General features: G+C 40.2%; 1 protein-coding gene across 2 annotated transcripts in view; it reads left to right on the forward strand.

Moving 5' to 3' along the window:
• The first annotated feature begins 439 nt into the window (after nucleotides 1–439).
• The window catches only part of RYK (receptor like tyrosine kinase), a 92,739-nt gene continuing 74,131 nt past the window's right edge, over nucleotides 440–19,047 (forward strand). The window contains exon 1 of one of the 2 annotated variants that reach the window (XM_030816806.1): nucleotides 440–869. In XM_030816806.1, the coding sequence (XP_030672666.1) occupies nucleotides 638–869 (232 nt within the window). In that variant the 5' untranslated portion in view covers nucleotides 440–637. The remainder of the gene's footprint in view (nucleotides 870–19,047) is intronic. The other variant, XM_030816805.1, reaches the window with a different exon arrangement.

Here is a 19,047-nt window from a genome sequence, read left to right on the forward strand (position 1 = left end):
ATACATTCTAATAATAGATACGGAAATGATAAAGTTGATCACCGATGGTAAGATAAAGGATGATTTCTATCTATTTGAGTTTTCCCACTAAACAGGAAAGCATGCTGCTCTTTCGCAACCAGAACGGCCGCATCCAGGTGTTTCCGGGGACTTGGGGCGCCCACTGAGCTGCAGGCGCGGCCGGTGGCTCCAGCCTGGCACGTCCGTTGGGAAAGGAGGGTTACAGACAATAGACAAGCAAACATTAGACGCAGTGACCGCGTGGGGCGGGGACCGGCTCTTGGGGAGAGGGTGACCGGAGCCCTTCGCCCGCCGAAGCACTTTAAAACCCCAGCGCGCTTCCCAGCCCGGCCCGCCCAGAGCGAAAGGTGCGTGCGCGCTCCCGGGGAGGCGGCGGCGCGCACGGGCGCGTCTCCGCGGGCAGCCCCCTACTCCGGACGATGCCGCCGAGGAGGCGGCGGCGGCGGCGGCGGCGGCGCGCTCTAGAGGTCTGAAGCCACTGCTGGCTGCCACGGGCCGGCAGCGCGATGAGCTGGGCAGCCGCCCCCGGCTCGGGGCTGTGAGCGGCTCGGGGCCGGGGGTGGGCGGCGGTGCGGCGGACGGCCGACGCTCCTTTTCGGCGGCGGCGGCGGCGGCCATGCGCGGGGCGGCGCGGCTGGGGCGGCCGGGCCGGAGTCGCCTCCGGGGGGCCCGCGGCCTGAGGGCCCCGCTGCCGCCGCCGCTGCTGCTTCTGCTGGCGCTGTTGCCGCTGTTGCCCGCGCCTGGCGCCGCCGCCGCCCCCGCCCCGCGGCCCCCGGAGCTGCAGTCGGCTTCCGCGGGGCCGAGCGTGAGTCTCTACCTGAGCGAGGACGAGGTGCGCCGGCTGATCGGTGAGTGGGGCCGCCGAGGCCAGGGCGGGCAGGTCGGGCCGGCCGGGGCAGCTTCCGGCCGCCGGCGGATCAGTCTGCGCGCCGTGGACCGCCGGCGAATATCCTCCCCGCCCCCCGCGCCCGGATTCGCCTCGCGGCCCGGTCTCTGCCTGCCGTGCTGGCTGGGAGGTGTGGTCCCTGCCCGGACCCCAGCTCCGGGTCAGCCTTCGTGCCGCTCTCGCTGCCCCGCCGCGATAGACCCAGATTCACCCCATCCCATCCTCCTCGCTGCCTCCTTAGCCCTTCTCCCTAGAAGAGTCAATCGCCCTTACAACTTTTTTCCTTGCTGCACGAAGTTTTTTTGACCCTTTCTATGTGTGTCACTCTAGGGCCCTCGATTTTGAATATCTCGAAATTCATGTTTTAGACTGAACTTGCAAACCCTTTGCTGTGGTTTTGATGCCCCAGTAGAGGCCACGCTCTGTGCTTACCCTTTTACAAAAAAAAAAAAAAAGAAAAGAAAAAAAAAAAGAGAGGGGGAGGTTATAAGGGCACCAAATGTTCGTGGCAGCCTCCAAATCTTGGGACGTAGATTTGGAGCATATGCTTAGATTCTAAGCATATTGTTAGTGAATGAATTGCCAGGTGGCAGACCTTTTTAGTTTTTTGGTTTTTGCATTGGGTTTGTTGGGAGTTTGGACCGATTCTGTACTTCTGGGCCACTCTCCTACTTTGAATATCTTAAAGGGAAACAACTTAGTCTTGGGTCGGTTTGTGGTTCCATTTACTTGCTTAGCTTTGTTGTTTGGGGAATTAATTTGAAAAATTGCTGGGGTCTTATGTTAGGACTTTGTGGATTCTGGAAATGACCCCTTAGAGGAAGATGTGACAGGAACGACCTCTTCGTTCTTGTTGCCCGGGCTGGAGTGCAATGGTATGATCTTAGCTCACCGCAACCTCTGCCTCCTGGGTTCAAGCGATTCTCCTGCCTCAGCCTCCCCAGTAGCTGGGATTACAGGCACGCATAACCACGCCCAGCTAATTTTGTGTTTTTAGTAGAGACGAGGTTTCTCCATGTTGGTCAGGCCGGTCTCAACTCCCAACCCCAGGTGATCACCCACCTCAGCCTCCCAAAGTGCTGGGATTACAGGTGTGAGCCACCGCATCCGGCTTAAAAGGTTTTTGACAAACACAGCAGGCTCTTGCTTTTGTCCTTTTTATCCCCCAGGCTCTACTTTCCAGGGGTAGCTACTACCTCAACTAGGTCTTGTTTATTTTTTCTTCCTCTTTTTTTAACTTTTGTAGTTCTAAATCAATGTAGAATAAGTCTTTGACTTTCTAGTATCATAACTGAGCTCTTTCTCATTTCTCTCTTAAATCCTCCAATGTAGTTACATAACTTTTTTGTAAAAATAGCAGTGTTTACATTATTGTGTACACATGTATTGCTAAATAGTGACTTATGATTGTTTTTTTCTGTACATTTTTGTTTTTCCCAGAGCAAATAATTGCATTTTATCAAAATTGCATTTTGATTCGTTACCTATTTATCTTTGGCCGTGTTCCCTCAACTACTCCAAGAAGTATGTTAAATGCCTTTTGTTTTGTTTTTTTTTTCCAGGTAGCACGTTAAATCATCTATTAGTTCCGCTTGGTTTCCTCTTAGAGACTTCTTGGTCTGGAGCATTCCATCCTCTTGCTCCAGTCTAGATAATACGATTATTTTTTCTGGGACTTCAGTCTGTTACTTCTTTCCTGTCTTGGAACCTCTGTTTCTTGGATCTCCTTCCTTTTTCTTGGTTTGCTTCATTTTGCTACTATGTATGTATCCTCAGTAGCTTCTTAAGAAGGAATGATGAGAGATAAATTACTTGAGGCCTTGAATGTCTGAATGTGTCTATCCTGTCCTCATACTTTGTAGGTGGTTTGGCTGAATTTAAAATATTAAGTAGAAATACATTTTTTCATAATTTTGATGGCATGTTCACAGTTTTGTCTTAAGGGTTTTTGAGGAAAAGTCCAAAGCCATTCTGATGCCTCTTTTTTTCTCTGTTTTTTTGAAGCTCAGGTTCTTTTTCTCTGGCATTCTGAAGTTTTATAAGTTTTTGTGTGGTTGGTTGGTTGGTTGGTTCTTTCCTTCCTTTCTTCCTTTGCTTTCTTGTATTACCTTAGTGGGTCCTTTCAATCTAGAGACTCCTATCTTTTAGATTTCAGAAGTGCTTTTTTTTTTTTTTTTAATAATTCCCACTCTTTATTTTCTCTGTGTATGTTTCTTTCTGAGATGTCTGTTGGTTTGGTTGTTGAACCCCCAACAAGTGATCTTCAAATTTTCTTAACTAATCTCACCTCTTATGTATTTCTTTGTACTGGAAAGAGTGGGAAGGGGGAATGGTTCTCATTGTTAATGATCATGTTTTTAAATTTTAGAATCTTTTTCTGTTTCCATTTCATTGCATCTTATTTTATGGATGTATTATCTTCACTTGTCTCTGATGTGTGTATTTTTATTTTTTCTTTGTGTTTAATATATTTTTAATATTTCTTCTGTTTCCTCCAGTGTGGCTATTCATTTCAGGGATCTTTTCTTTGTTTGTTTAAGTCACAAATATCTGGTAATCCTTGACTGTCTATAATGAAGAGAAAGATCCTGAGGAGTTGATTGCAGAGGAGAGAACATGTGTGTATTGGTGGTCTAGTGACTTGTGAGTTCAGGTGCACTTTTCATTGGGAGTCTGCCCTGAATATCAACACCTTCATATCTCCTTTGGGGCCAGTGTTCACAACAAAGAAACCGTCATCTCCTGCCTCTGGTATGCTTGGTGATATACCAGCTGCCAGGGTTTGGGTTACCTGGCTGAGGGAGGGATGGAGGCTGTAGCCTTTGACTTCTGGCTACAGTTCCGTGTCACTGTGATTCAGTTTCTTCAGAAAAAACTTTGGGTCTCCTGCTGGAACTGGGGGTCCAAAAGCTTTGAACATCTCTTTCAGTGGCTCCCCCCTTGGCTAGGCTGAGCCTCAGATCAGCCTTTGGCATCTCGTTGGTGCCTCAAGACCTGAGCTTCTTGGAGGTCCTGAGGGGCAGTGACCATTCCTTCAAGTACTTTGCCATCTTGCAAAAGTTTGTTTAAAAAATCGTTGTCTTTCCTTTTCTGTTTGTCCTTGTGGTTTGATGTCTTTGTGATTTTTTTTTTTTTAAACTATCATTTTAGAGGAATTTTGGAAGGAAATGGAGGTGAGCGATTATGGTCATTCCACAATGTGTAAATGGCAGTTAGGGTTTGGGTTTAACTACTGAAGATGACGTGTGGCAGTCTTTTTGTATGAACAGTATTACGAGTAGTTAGTAGTGGTGGTTGCAGTTGTAGTTGACACTTTTAAAAGTGCTGTCTTTTGTCTGTGTGGGGCATAGAAGTCATCCTTGTGTTATGTACTGTCATTTCTATTTTATAGATGAGTGTTAGTCTGCTCAGGCTGCTGTAACAAAGTACCATAAAATGGGTGGATTGTAAACAACAGAGATTCATTTCTCACAGTTTTGGAGGCTGGGAAGTCCAGGATCAAGGCTTTGGTAGATTTGATATCTGCTGAGAGCCCTCTTCCTGGTTTATGGATACTGCTTTCTCCCTGTGTTCTCACATGGTGGAAGGGGCAAACGAGCTCCCCTGGGTCTTTTTATAAGGGCTCTAATCCCATTCATGAGGACTGCTCCCTATGAGCTAATCACCTCCCAAAGGGCCCTACCTGCTAATACCATCCCTTAGGGGTTAGGATTTCAACATAGAAATTTTGGGGTGACACAGAGAAATGAGAAAACAATAATCTTAAAGTAGGTATGTATTAATAACTAGCCTGATTTTTTGGTAGTAGTAGGGCACGCAGTCCTGATGGAAGTGTATCTGTTCTGAAACACCAAAAGTTTCAGGAGCTTTTAAACTCTGGTTGGCCTTCCTGTGTTCCCGGGCCCTGGTTCATCGATTGCATTTACTCCTCTTAACAGGCTGCAATGTAGGCATTCATTTCTGCATTTTACTGATGAGGACCCTGATTCAGGGCCTTTTGGACAGTGAGTAAGGCCAGGTCTTGACTCAGTCCTGCCTGAGACCTGAATTCATACTGCCTCTTTATCAGCTCTGGAGGAGTGCAATTAACCAAAAACTCATAGAGTAGAATCTGCAGGCCTGCTGCCATAGGTGCTTGTTTGTGGTCTTTATTATTATGCTAATTATTCTTGCATCCTCCCATGTTCTCTAATTGATAATTTTCATAGTACTGAGCTCTGTGGAATTCCGGAACCTGTGAAGGTGCCATATGGCTGGGCAGTGCCAGAGGCTTGGGAAGAACATGCTGGTGGGTGGGGGGAATGTATAAACTGATTATGCCAACGGTGGTGGTGGTAATAGGGGTCAGGGGGACTTTTGGGAAGAGACCCCATCTCCCACCAGTTAGAAATTCACTTTGGATAACTTGCTTCTCCTTTTAAAATAAACATCTTCTGGAAAAGTTAAGCGTGTTCACATTTTATTTAAAATCAAGTCAATACTAGTTGAGATCACTGTGTCCCAAATCAGTCCAGAAAATTTTTTTGAAGCTAAACCAAGTACCATATATTGTGGTAGAAAATGACAATTCAAAATTATTACATTCCTTTCCCTGAAGATCTCATAATTTTGTAGGGGAGACTTGCATTTATGACTGTAACAGAGATAAGAGTTATATTGCTGATTGCCATAAGTTATTGTAGGAGCACTTACTTTTGACTGTGGAAAGGGCAGAGGGGAGAGAGGCTTAGAGAGTTTTAGGAAAGTTGTCCCAGGGAAAAAAAAAGACATTTGAGCCTCATCTTGAAGGATGAATTTGGTAGGCAGAAAAGAGCAGTTCATACCAGGCAGAGAAAGTAGTGTGAACAAAGGCACAGAGGTGTGGAAGCAGCTGTGTGAAATTGTGGGGTAGGAAAAATCTAAGGTGGCTGAGGTGAAAAAATTAGCAAAGCCGTGGAGCGCCACAGGATAAAGCTGGAAGGGAGGCTGAGGTTAGAGTAGGAATTTGAACTCTTATAGGTGAATTCTTCAGTGAGCTGCTAAAGAATGCAGACTAGGAGAGCGCGCAGTCAGGTCTGGGTTATAGGAAAGATAACTTTGGCCCCAGTGAAAAGGATGGCTTTGGAGAATGAAATGCTGGATCTGGGAAATGGGATAGAGCCAACCTTGTGATGATAAGAGGGATCAACTTAGGCAGTTGAAGGGGTGGGATAGATTTGTGAGGAATTTGGTGAGTTTGGAGAAGACTTAATAGAAGAGACTTTAGGGCTAAAGAAAGGGGAGGAGTCACAGAGGAATCTAGGGTTTCAGATTTGGGCAACTGAACCAAAGGACCCTTTCCTTTTGGGAGAAGTGGTTGGTCAAGGGAAAGAAAAAGGAGATGAGCCATGTATTCCTCTCCTCCCAGCACCCCTCTCTCCTAAATCTCAGAGCCCATGCTTGGTGGGGAGGAGGGGTGGAGGGTTCAAGGCATCCTCTGCCCATGAGTCTGGCATAACCTGCCAGAGGGCCCAGATCCTGGATGGGTTGTTGGGAGGTTAGCACTCTGCAGCAAACCCTTAACCCTAGGCGTTTTGGTGGAGTTGCTATTTATTTGAATCCATGTGTTCCTCATTGGGAGACAGGCAGAGACATTGTGCAATTGTGGGTTTGAGGGTTGTTTTTTTTCCTCATGCTACACTTGTGAGAGAACTCTATCCAATTACGGCTAAACCTGTCCCCTGTGAGTCACATCCTGAGTTGACTGGTCAATTCCGAAGGTGCTGCCTAAAATGCTGTTTGGATTTTAAGGATCACTTTTGGGACAAATCAAACATGTGAGTATTTATTCAGGCACCTGAGTTGAGAAGTTCCATAGCATTACTTTTGGCGTTTTGATGCAGTTATGCCAATGTTCTGAAAAATCTTTCCAGCTACACATCCTAAGGCAAAACGAAAACTTGTACATGAAACAGAACCATTAGCTACTCTAAAATTATGTCACACTTAAAAGTATACATTTTTGTGCGTTGTTGATGTAAATCAAGTACAATATTTTCTAATAAAAATTTTATTAAACAGCATTCATTTGTGAAGGTCCTCTTACAATGTGCCAAAATAAACGTGTGTGTATTGCTCAGTTACAAAATAAACAGTTGTTGAATGATTCTTTTTGTGTGTTCAGCAGTGATAGTGCTGAGTGGATTTCATAGGTCTCATTCTTTATCTTTTTTTTTTTTTGAGATGGAGTTTTGCTCTTGTCACTCAGGCTGGAGTGTAATGGCATGATCTCAGCTCACTGCAACCTCTGCCTCCTGGGTTCAGGCAATTCTCCTGCCTCAGCCTACTGAGTAGCTGGGATTACAGGCGTCCACCACCACTCCCAGCTAATTTTTGTATTTTTGGTAGAGACGGGGTTTCACCATGTTGGCCAGTCCAATCTCGAACTCCTGACCTCAGGTGATCCACCTGCCTTGGCCTCCTTTCAAAGTGCTGGGATTACAGGCATGAGCCACCTCACCCGGCCTCATTCTCATTCTTATATAAATTTTAAGCTGGAATAGACAGCACACAAGTCTCTAGTTATGGATCACCTGTAATTTAGGGAGGAGGAGGAAGAGCGTATCTTGCTGTATGCCAGGTACTTTACATGTGTTCTCTTTTATCAACCATAGGAAGTCGGTGGCATTGACTGTTTTTTGTTTGTTTTTAAACAGATAAAGCTGAGATGCTGAGGTTGTGGGCAATTACAGAATTTGCTGTAGGTCACAGAGATGTGTGGGGCTATGTGACTCCAAAGTGCATGCTTTCTCTACTGTGCTGCCTTTGAAGGTTAACAGTTTACTTAGTCTTTAACCAAAATCATCTGAGAAGCTTTAACAAAATACGGATTCCTTGACCTACACTGAGCAATTTGTTGAATTGATCTGAGATGGGGCTCAGGTAAATTAATGTTTTGAATGCCATGTTTAATTGATTACAGGATGTACAGTTTTTCCACATTTGAACATCTCTGAAATCAGAACCATGTTATAATCAGTGGAGAGTCATCAGTTAATAGCTTTTTTTTTTCTTAGTGGCACAAAAAATAAGGATGTACTTTAGATTAAATGAAATATTATATAAAGGTGATACTGTAAAGGGAACTTAAATTCATAGTTTGTCACTTTTTTTTTTTGTCACCTTTCTTTTTTTTTGAGATGGAGTCTTGCTCTTTCTCTCAGGCTGGAGTACAGTGGTGCAATCTCAGCTCACTGCAGTCTCTGCCTCCCAGGTTCAAGCGATTGTCGTGCCTGAGGCTCCTGAGTAGCTTGGGGCTACAGGCGTGCACCACGCCTGGCTAATTTTTGTATCTTTTTTTTTTTTGGTAGAGATGGCGTTTCACCATGTTGGCCAGGTTGGTCTCGAACTCCTGACTTCAAGTGATTTCCCCCCACCACCAACCCTATCTGGGCTTCCCAAAGTGATGGGATTACAGGTGTGAGCCACCATACCAGGCCTCCACCTTTTTTGTGTGCATATGCGTGTGCTTGTCACAACTTTCAGAATTGTAAAATTCACTGGTGGTATTTATTATTTGCTTACGGCAATAGCTGTGTAGTAATGCCCTTGCAGGGAAACCATAAAATGAATGAGATATTGTCATTAGATTAAGAGCAATAGCAAGGTTACTTTTCAGCCAAGAAGCTGCAGGCAAGGAGAAATTCAGTGGTTCTCAACCTTTTTTTGTGAAAGCCTTAGGCCCTTTCCCTAGAAAAAGGCGTGAATGTCCACACATACTAAAATTTGTATACTGTGCTAGGACCTCTTAGACTTTTGGGGCCTTTGAGGGACTCCTGATGAAAAGCTTAATGGGTGCACCTGAGTGTCACAAAAACTGGTATATGTCATATTCTGTTTTACATCCTGAGATCTGACCTCCTACATGAATTTTTTAAAAAATTTGCATATATTAAGATTCACTCTGTTGTAAAGTTATGTAGGTTTCGACAAATGCATAGTGTCCTATATCCACTACAGTATCATAGAGAGTAGTTTGCACCTTTAAAAAGTCCCCTGTGAATGGGGCATTTGTATTTATAAATACTCCCTCCTTTATATTTTAAATAAGGTGCTTTAAAAATGTATTTATTATGAAAAATTTCAAAAATTCAAAATAAGGCAGAATAATATAATGAATCTCTATATACCCATCATCCAGCTTCAGCAATTCTCAACTCATAGCCAGTTCTGTTTCATCTCTACCACGTCACCCCTACTCCACTCATTTGCCCTCACTCTCCTTATCCTCTACTTAGATTATTTTGAAGCAAATCTAGACATAATTTCATAAAAAATATTCCAATATGTATATCTGAAAGAAATTCTTAAAAAATCTAAAATAACCATTATTGCACATTATTAAGAAATTAAGAATTTATAAATATCAAATATCTAAGCTGTTGAGCTTTTCCTGATTTATAAATATGTAAATGTATATGTAGAGACTCTTGCCTACCACCTGGATCCACTCTTATCCCTGCCCCTCCCTGCACCACTCAGTTCCCTTGGTGCCAGACTCCTTCTCACCCTGGAGTCTACATTAGATGGCACCTCTGCCTTGCGTTCCTTTCCCAGATCTTTACATGGCTGGTACTTTCTAGATCTCAACTTAAAATGTCAATTCCCCAGAGAGGCTTGTCTTCCTAGGGTTGATCCCCCGTGCCTCTCTGTGCTATCACACTGTTTTAAGCATCTGATACTTTTTTGGTTGTTTCCATCTCCTTTAGTGAAAGTTCTGTTTGAATAGAGACTTTTTAGGTTGTTCCACTTTATATTTTTAGCACCTAAAACAGTACCTGACATGTGGTAGGTTTTCATTAAAAGTGGAACAAATGAGTAAACGAGTGAATCATACTTACAAAAATATTCACTATCCTGTGCCTTACTGGAGTCATCATTCTGTTGATCATTTCCCATGGCCTGCTAAGTTATTATCCAAAAGGGAAATTAGACTGAAGCTATACTTACTAATGGAAGTTTACATATGTTAATTTTTTATAGCTGCTTTTCTTTTCTTTTCTTTTCTTTTTTTTTTTTTTCCTTTTTGAGACAGGGTCTCACTTTGTTGCCTAGGCTGGAGTGTAGTGATGCAGTTACGGCTCACTGCAGCTTTGATCTCCCAGACTCAAGTGATCCTCCTGTCTCAGCCTCTAACTAGCTGAGACTACATACCCCACTAATTAAAAAAATTTTTTTTGTATAGATGAGGTCTCCCTATGCTGCCCAGGATGGTCTGAAACTTCTGGGCTCAAGGGATCCTCCCACCTTGGCCTCCCAAAGTGCTGGGTTTACAGGTGTGAGCCACTATGCCTGGTCTTGATAACTTACTTTCTTTGGAGTTGCCTAGTTTGCCTCTCCCATTCCCTTGCTGTCTCTGGGTAAGGCGCCTCTCATGTCGACTTCCATAGCTCCATACCCTGCATAAGCAGACCTGTATCACTGCACCCACCATATTTTGTCTCTCCCCTACTGCACCGAGGCTACCTCATGGCTTGGCACAGAGCAGTCTCTCAATAGACTGTTGCCCTACGCTACAATTGGAGGATGTGAAGTATTCAAGAGAGATTCTGGCAAAAGCCTTTATCAGTAATGAAAAGCTAGGAAATACAATTTCTAATTTTTTTTCCCAAAATGCATAACCTGCTGTCCTATCCAGTCTGTTTTCCATCTTATATACAGTATCGTTTTCAGCCCTAGAAATTTGACTTGGGTCTTTTTATATTTTCCATGATTCTACTTAACTTTTTGACCATGTGGGGTACAGGTATAATAGTTGTTTGAGTGTCCTTGTTTGTATTCTAACATTTGTGCCTGTTCTGTGTTGATTTTGACGACATATCATGTTTACTTCCTGAAGTGGCACAGTTAGGAAAAGTTAGTGCCTGCAGATTCCTGGCTTTTCCTTGGGAGGAACAGGAGATTCCCTTCCATGTGTTCTTGAAGCTGATTTCTAAACCACCTATCAGGACCAAAAGGGTGGGCCTACCTGCTTTTCCTTAGGCAGAAAGAAGGCAGTCTGAAGGGAGGGGAAGAAGGGGTATATTTATGTTGTCTGCTGTTGTTGATCATGCATATGTTCTTTCTCTGGAAAGCTCTCTTTAATCCTTCTTTCTGTGTATGAACATACACTCTCAAAACAGTTCTATCAAGACACTTAGGGTTGCAGGACAAATATATGAGGAAATGCTGAAGAATGTGGCAGAGAATTACATGAAAAATCATATTTAATCCACAGATTATTGCTTGACCAGCTATGGGATTGAAGATTTACGTGCTTATTCAATTATGAGGAAAGGATGCCCCAGTTCTACAGTCTCATGTTTTAATTCCTTGTCTTATAATGTAGTTAAACATTAGGTCTCAGCTAATTTTCTAGGTATAATATGACCACAGCTAGATTTATTACATTCTGATGAACAAACTGTTATTTTATCGATTTCAGCGTGTTACTTTCCATAACCTAAGAGCACTTGAAATAAGAGCTCCTTGTTTACTTTGCTTTTAGCATTCATTAAAGTGTATTCAGTGGTTTAATACATGTTAAGTGATTTTGGTTTTTTCTCTGATTAATGGCTCATATTACCACTGTCCTCAGAATCTAGAAGATTATCTTGACTAAATGAATTTTTACTTAAGGTTTAAATGGCATATGGAAACTGTGGATGATTTAATAAAATAATAGTGTTTTGGCTGACACTAGGAAACCATGGATGATATCATAGAGTAATAGAATTTTGCGGCTGAGGAGGGACATTAACATCATCTGGTTTAACTTTTTTGTTTTGTAGTTGAGAAAATTGTTGCCTAGAGAGGGCGGTTAAGTAATTGGTTGCCAAAGGTCATTCAGCTACCTAGTAGTGAAGCCAGGGGAACAGAAGTGAGAACTGTGAACTCTGCTTTAGTTCTCTTTCTACGACATCACTTTCGTTTTTTTGCCTTAACTAATGGTTCTTGACATTTTCTTTAAAGTATCATTTTCTTTAAAACCCATCCTTGATGTAGTTGACTTTTACGACAGCCAGCCATTCATGCATCTAATATTTAAGTAGTTACAAGTAAACTAAGACCCCAGCCTTGTTTGTAAGATGTGAAAAGTAATAGGAAGATGGACATTTGAAACAACTCCCTGAAATATGTTTTGTTAAGTGCTATAAAGGTGGCTTTTAAAATAAAGAGAGATGGTTTGCTGATTTAGCACGAATGAACCATATGTGCAGCTTTGAGAAACCAATAGTCAACTTTTAAAATCATTTGGAAAAAATTTTTGAACTGTTGAATTATTAGAACTTGAGTTAGACAGGCCAATTCATGTAGATCACAGACCTTGAAATAGTTTGAACTTAAAATCGTCTAGGGAAAAATGAATTTTTTTTGATGAGCCTTAAGAGTTTTGCAAGAATAACTTTGGTTTTTTAGCTTTGAATTTGGGTTGTTTAAAAATAAAATTATGAAAAGTGCCATGCTTTCTTACAAGAGAGCAACATTTTTACTTTGCTGGAATTGGCAGTGGGAAATTTAAGTCTGGTTAATGTAACTGAACAGCTGAAGTATTTTCATCCTAAATCAGAATTTAAAAATCCTATGCATTCTAATGACAAAATGCTACCTCTTTAGTCCGTGGCTGTCCATTCTTGTTCTTGTCTGCTTTCCAGCAGAGCCCCCTTTTCTCTTGGCATCCTTGTCAAAAATTAATCAGCCCAAAATATATAACTTTATTTCTGGACTCAGTTCTCTTCTGTTGGTCTACATGTCTGTCATGCCAATACTACACTGTTTTGATTAAAGTAGCTTCGTGGTGAGCTTTGAAACCAGGAAGTGTGAGTCCTCCAACTATGTTCTTTTTAAAAATTGTTTTGGCTGTTTTGGCCTGCTCACAATTTCATATTAATTTGAGGATCTGCTTGTCCTCTTGTGCAAAAATGGGAGTCAGAATTCTGATAGGGATTTTACTGAATCTGTAGCTCACTTTGGGTAGTATTGTTATATTAACAATGTTAAGTCTTCCGGTCCATGAACATGGGTGTTTTTCCATTTATTTAGGTCTTTAATTCTTTCAGCAATGTTTTGTAGTTTTCAGTGTACAGTTATTCCTAAGTATTTTATTCTTTTGGATGCTATTGTAAATGGAATTGTTTTCTAATTTCCTTTTTGGATTGTTCATTGAGGGACCAGCTCTTATTATGCATTATACCTCTCCTTTCCTACTTGGATTGTTTTGCCCACGACAGTGTCTCAGCATTCTCTTTTCTTTTGATTTCTATGATCTTTACTTACATAACCTTTGACTCATTAGGATTGTTGGAGTCACCAGACCTCTACAAAATGATACTCAGTGACTTTATTTCCCTGACTCTAATTTTCATTTATTCCCTCCCTTTATCCCAAAGGGATATTAGAACCTACCCTGGTTTTTTTTCCTTTGACCATGCTGGTGTCCCAGTTCCCAGTTTTCTTTTTTTTCCCAAATGAGGCACTCATTGGAATGACCACCTTAGAAGTGATCTGTCTCAGCCCTTGGAGTTTCCTAACTATAGCACACCTACCTTCCTTCTCAGTCACTCCCTTCTACTGGAACCAGGCTCTGTTTCCTGGTCTCATAAAGAGTTACCCTGCTCCTGGCTTGCCGCAGAACTGGTTCCTTAAAGCATTACTGAATAAATTGTTTCCCTCACTGCCTCTCTAATCATTTCTCACTACTCACTTAACCTCTGTGATGCTTAACACTCCCTGAAAGTAATAACCCCTGCTGTCCACTGTCCCTGCTTTCAGACTGCATTTGATTGCTGTTGTCGAATTTGAAACACTAATAATTAATAGTAATTAGAAACAACTAGGTTATCTAGCCCCTATCTTTATGTGTCTTTTACTTTTCTCTGACTTTTAATTTTTTTCAAGCATATGATGGGGAAGGAAAGAAAAAGGAGTTAAAATTGAGAGATAAAGTATGATATTCTCTATAGATTTCATCTTTTTCTAAAAATAAATTTGTTTAAAATTCTTTTATATCATTAATTTTATTTCCTGATTATTAGGGTAAAATATACTCATTTATAGACTGTTTAGAAAATATACAAGAAAAGATATAGACTAGAAAATATACTCATTATAGACTATTTGGAAAATATTTGTAAAGAAGAAAAATACCGTATATTATTTATCCATGCATTGAGAATTTTTGATAAATGTATTTTCAACGTTTTTTTCATGTTCTTGTTTTTTCTTTATGTAGTTGAAACCATTTGTGATGGTTAAGAATATAGGTAACTCTTTGAGATAGATGGGACTTAAAAATGTATATGTTCAGTTTTGCCTCACTCCCTGCCTTCTTACCATTGCCCGGTGGTCATATTGTGGCCTATATATTTTCTCCTTTAAGAAATTGATTATGCTTTTCCTTATAGCTGATCACATTTTGTAAATATCTTACAGATGATTTGAAGTAAGTCACATTTCCTATAGAGTACCATCTTGATGTATGTATTAATTATGGCTGTACCTATAAACTATATGTTTTATATGCTAATATCAGTCATAGACTGATAGTTTTGTACCATGGTCATACTTATATTTGGTTCTTTTCATATTTCTACTATTTTTGTTTTTAAAATTCTTTATAGTTTGATACAGAACAGTGATGATTCATGATTATTATACCTTCATCCTGAAGCATACCTCTTCTCAGTATAAAACAGTTCTCCCCTATTAAAAACAAAAGTTTTATTAATCTCTCAGTATGTTTTAGAGAAACTTTTTGGGAAGAATACATAATTGAGGTGTTTCCTGAGGCCTTCTGAGTACTATTTTTGCATATGGTGAGAGTTTGTCTAGAAGTAGAATTCCTTGCCTGCTTTCTCTTCTCCTGAAAATTAAAGCTTTGTTCCATTCCCTACCGTCTTCAGGGTTTTCCATGTTATTCTCATTCAGATAGCATGGGTAACCCAATAATTTTATTTCAGTCCCATTGTCCAATGTTGCATGTGGAAATTTTTTCCAAGTTTTAGTCTTCTCTTTTCGTCTCTCTCTTCAGTTTATAGAACTTTGCCAAATTTTGCTGTCTGGTTTAACTGGGTATTTTAAGGGAAAGTTGGAGGAAGGTGTTTTAATCATTAATAATTTATCATTACTGGTGTTAACATTAATATACCAAAGATAATGTCTTTACAAATGTGATTTTTTTAATTGAATTTTATTTCTGAGGGCCTTTTTTCTATCTCTTATCAACCTTCATGGGTTATTTTAGACAGTATTTGGTTGTATTTTTGTATTAATGAGTTGTCGCAGCTGTATGCATATGTCTTTAAACATGTTTTTGAACACTTTTATTGTTTTTCCAGTTTAACTTCCATAGAAAATTTAAGAAAAGAAAAAGAATAAAAGCATATAATAAAAATCATCCATAATCCACCATTTATATTCAACCACTGTTAACATATTTTGCTATTTTCCTTTTTTTTTTTAAGTGGAACATAACATGCGTATGAATATATATTTAACTTTGATTCACTGGTTGTTTATTGAATACCTTTTACATGCATGAGCTATGCTAGGTGCCAGACAGTGTTGAAAATTTGCTGTATACAGTTTGTATGTTGTAATTTGCATTTACTGTTATATTCTAAGCAAAACTCATTTTACTACATTATTTATAACAGTTTTGTTCATGGCTTCATAGTCTTTTTTCAGTGTTTTTTAGTCACTTATTTGGTCATTAAAACCTGTCTTCAAAGAAGAAGCCCAATATGTTAGAGAGATGAACAGAGAGCAATTTAGTTGAGAGGATATTATGACTTGGGGTATCACGTCTCTCCTCCAAAGAAAGATAAACTGTTGAAAACTGTTGTTCTCTCTTGTGGATGTATTACAGTTTATTAATTATTGCTCTGTTGCTGGTAGTTTATATTATTTCTTTTCTTCAGTTTTAATTGTTTTTATTAATATATTTGTACATAAAAATTTGTGTCTGTCTTTCGTTTCCTTAAGGTGGATTTTAGTAATGGAATTACTGGGTCAAAGAGTACAAATATTTATAAAACTTTGTATAGAGTCACAAATTACTTGTCATAACCTGTGTAACAGTCAGTATTATTTTTAAATAATATAAACATTTCTGTTATAACATCAAATGCATTCCATAAAAACCCTTCGAGTTTACCTATTCACTAAAAATAACAGAATTTATGAGAAAAATAAGGTTAAGGGCCAGCCACTCAAGACCTCTGCAATTTTCAAAGCAGAGCACCAACAAAAGCATAATTGGTACCTTGTGAGATCACTTGGGCAGCCCAGTCAAACTACTTAGCATGGCTTATGTTGCCTCAGAAGAGAGTGAGAGATATTAACATATAGGGTGTGGTCTTGAGACAGTACAGATGAAAGTCATTTTCTTAGCCAATGTGGTTGCCATAAAGGTGGGCACCAGAGGAAGTGCAGCTTGCTGTGCAAAGGATGGGAATGCTCCTTTGAGCAGGGAGTCCTGGGTACAGGTTCTTATTTTAAATATTCTTGAAATAGAGCTGAGAGGACTCCTGCTTGGCAGCAGCTGAGCTGAATGAGGATCTTTTTCTTTCTCACTGAAAGTTACAATTCTATTCCTGCTATTCCAGATCCCCTTGCCTAGGAAAATTAATATGTGAACCCACTTGTTATACTGGAATGATCTTACAAACCACTTAAAAGCTGGTGTTACAGAAACATGTCTCACAATATAACAGACTGTATTTGCTAATTTGCTGCATGAAAATTTGAACAGAATTTTATTGGTTTCTTTCAAACCTTTTCAAACTGGAAATAACTACCTTAGCTAATAAAGAATGGAGTATCTGTTCCAAAACAAGTGTTTTCAAAACCTGTAGTCAGAAAACAGCAACTGTGTTTAATGATTATATTGCAATTTCAACACCTCAGTCTATGGTAGTGAATTTTAAATTTACAATTTATTTTGGTGGTCATTAGGTGTTCATTGAGATTTGGATCACGGGGCTTTAAATTGTCAGCAGCTTATAAATATTTATTTGTTGAGGGTACAAGCATCATCTTGTAGTGAGTCATTTGTGGCAATGGCTTAATCCAGGATTATGCAGCATTCAATTATAGCACCAGAGAGGACAGGAAGTAGAGGAGTGAGTTCAAGATTGGGTGTTTTTTTCTGAGCAGATTGTGTATGTCTGATGTAGGCTGTGGTGGGAGAAAGTGGAAACCTCCACTGGTAAGAAAGTAATTGAAGTAATTGAGGTTGAGGCCTGTAAGAAGAAACTGAGGAAATGATTGGTACAATAGAAAGGGAGAAACAAGAGGATTATAGATACTGGAGACAGAATGACCCTAGGAGCAGCTGTTGTAATAGTAAAGGAAAGAGCTGAAGAACTGCTAACTGTTGAGATACTATAGTTCAAGATTTTAGAGGCAGAGTAATTCGCATATTGCTGCTGTCCATAGAAATGAGTTTCTTTGGTATGGATGAAGGTTGTTGGAGTTGAGGAATAAAAGAGACGTTGAAGGGCAGATTGAAAGTGGGTTAGTCTCAGGGACCTTGGGAGTCTGCCCTAATGAGACATAGAAGAGGGATGTATAGAACTTGTATAAACTGGTCCCAGAATCCTCAGTGAATGAGGTAGCTGAGATACTGAGAAGGATAGAGGGTGGCATAGTTTGATGGCATGATTCTAAAGAAACAGAACTTTTGGTAAGGATGCTCAAGCAGTCATCTGAAGTGGCCATGGTGATCCAGGGCAGTGTCCACTGAGGATAAGAGAATGGGCCCTTTGGGCTTCACAGGGCCAGGGGAAAGTTGTACTTCCGAAGGATAAGGAGGTTGGTGGAAGTCAGGGGGTATTAGTGGGTGACAGTATAGAAGCAGATCATTGAAGGGGGATAAGGGGTGGACGGCCAGGGTGCTAAGCTACTAGCACGAGTTGAAGTCCAACTAGGTTTTAGAAGCCTGAGAAAGTTGGCTGACTGCAGTCTTTTCCCTGTCTTCAGTTGAAACGTTGTGAAGTTGCTCTGTTATGTTCAAAAAGAATATTCTCTACTTAGGAGGCATGGTTTCTGTTGAAGTTGGTAGTTTCTGTTTGGGCTGGTAAAACTAGAGAGACCTTGAGCAATTTGGGGAGAACAGATGTTCCCAGGAGGTTGGGAAGGAATTGGCTATATCTACCAGTCTCCGTGACAGATAAGATAAAATTTCTAGTAGAGCAAAACCACGAATTATCAAATGAATGCATGTGTGACTTGAAGACATGCCTGCATTTTGTTCTTTTTTTTTTTTTTTTTTTTTTTTTGTCTTGCTGCTTACAGGTACTTTTTATCTAGCTTAACATGGAGTTGAATTTACAGGACTCCTAGATGCTCTTGATACTTTGAACTGTGTCTGGAAAACTTATTTACACATAATAATGTGTAAACTTAATAACACAATAAATTGTTATTAGGAACAGAGTTCTTTATTTTCCTGGGAAAGGTGTTTTGAAGTTTAAATATGGAAGTTGGTGATCACTTAAGGTTAATTTTTTCTAAAACTTTTTATGTTAGTACAAGTACTATGCTATGATTTTGCAAGCTTCTTGAGATAAGCAGAGAGGTAAAAACCAATGAGTGTTAATTCCTTTTTTCCATCTTTTAAAAAAATTAGGTAAACTACGTATAATGAAATACACAGATTTTAAATGTTCTGTTGGTTGAGTTTTGAAAAATGCATACACCTATGTAACCACTACTCCATCCAAGATATAGGACATTTCCATCACCCCAGAAATTCCCTGATGGCTCTTTGTAATCAATTCAACAGTTTGCCTTCCACTCCCCTTTCCAGGGTCACCACTGACCTGATTTCTATCACCATAAATTACTTTTGCCTATTCTATAACTTTATATAAGTGGAAATATTAGTATATACTCTCGTGTAGCTTCTTTTACTCATACAGTCTATGAAATTCATCCCTATTGTTACAAAGTCTCTTATTTTCATTGCTGATTAGCATTCCACTTATATATATGCCACAGTTGGTTATCCGTTCATCTGTTGACGGACATTTGTGTTGTTTCCAGTTTTGGCTATTGTGGATAAAAGGGCTGTGAACATGGCCAGGCATGGTGGCTCACACTTGTAATCCCAGCACTTTGGGAGGCCGAGGCGGATGGATCAC

Source organism: Nomascus leucogenys, chromosome 8 (genome assembly GCF_006542625.1).
Source record: "Nomascus leucogenys isolate Asia chromosome 8, Asia_NLE_v1, whole genome shotgun sequence".
NCBI lineage: Eukaryota > Metazoa > Chordata > Mammalia > Primates > Hylobatidae > Nomascus > Nomascus leucogenys.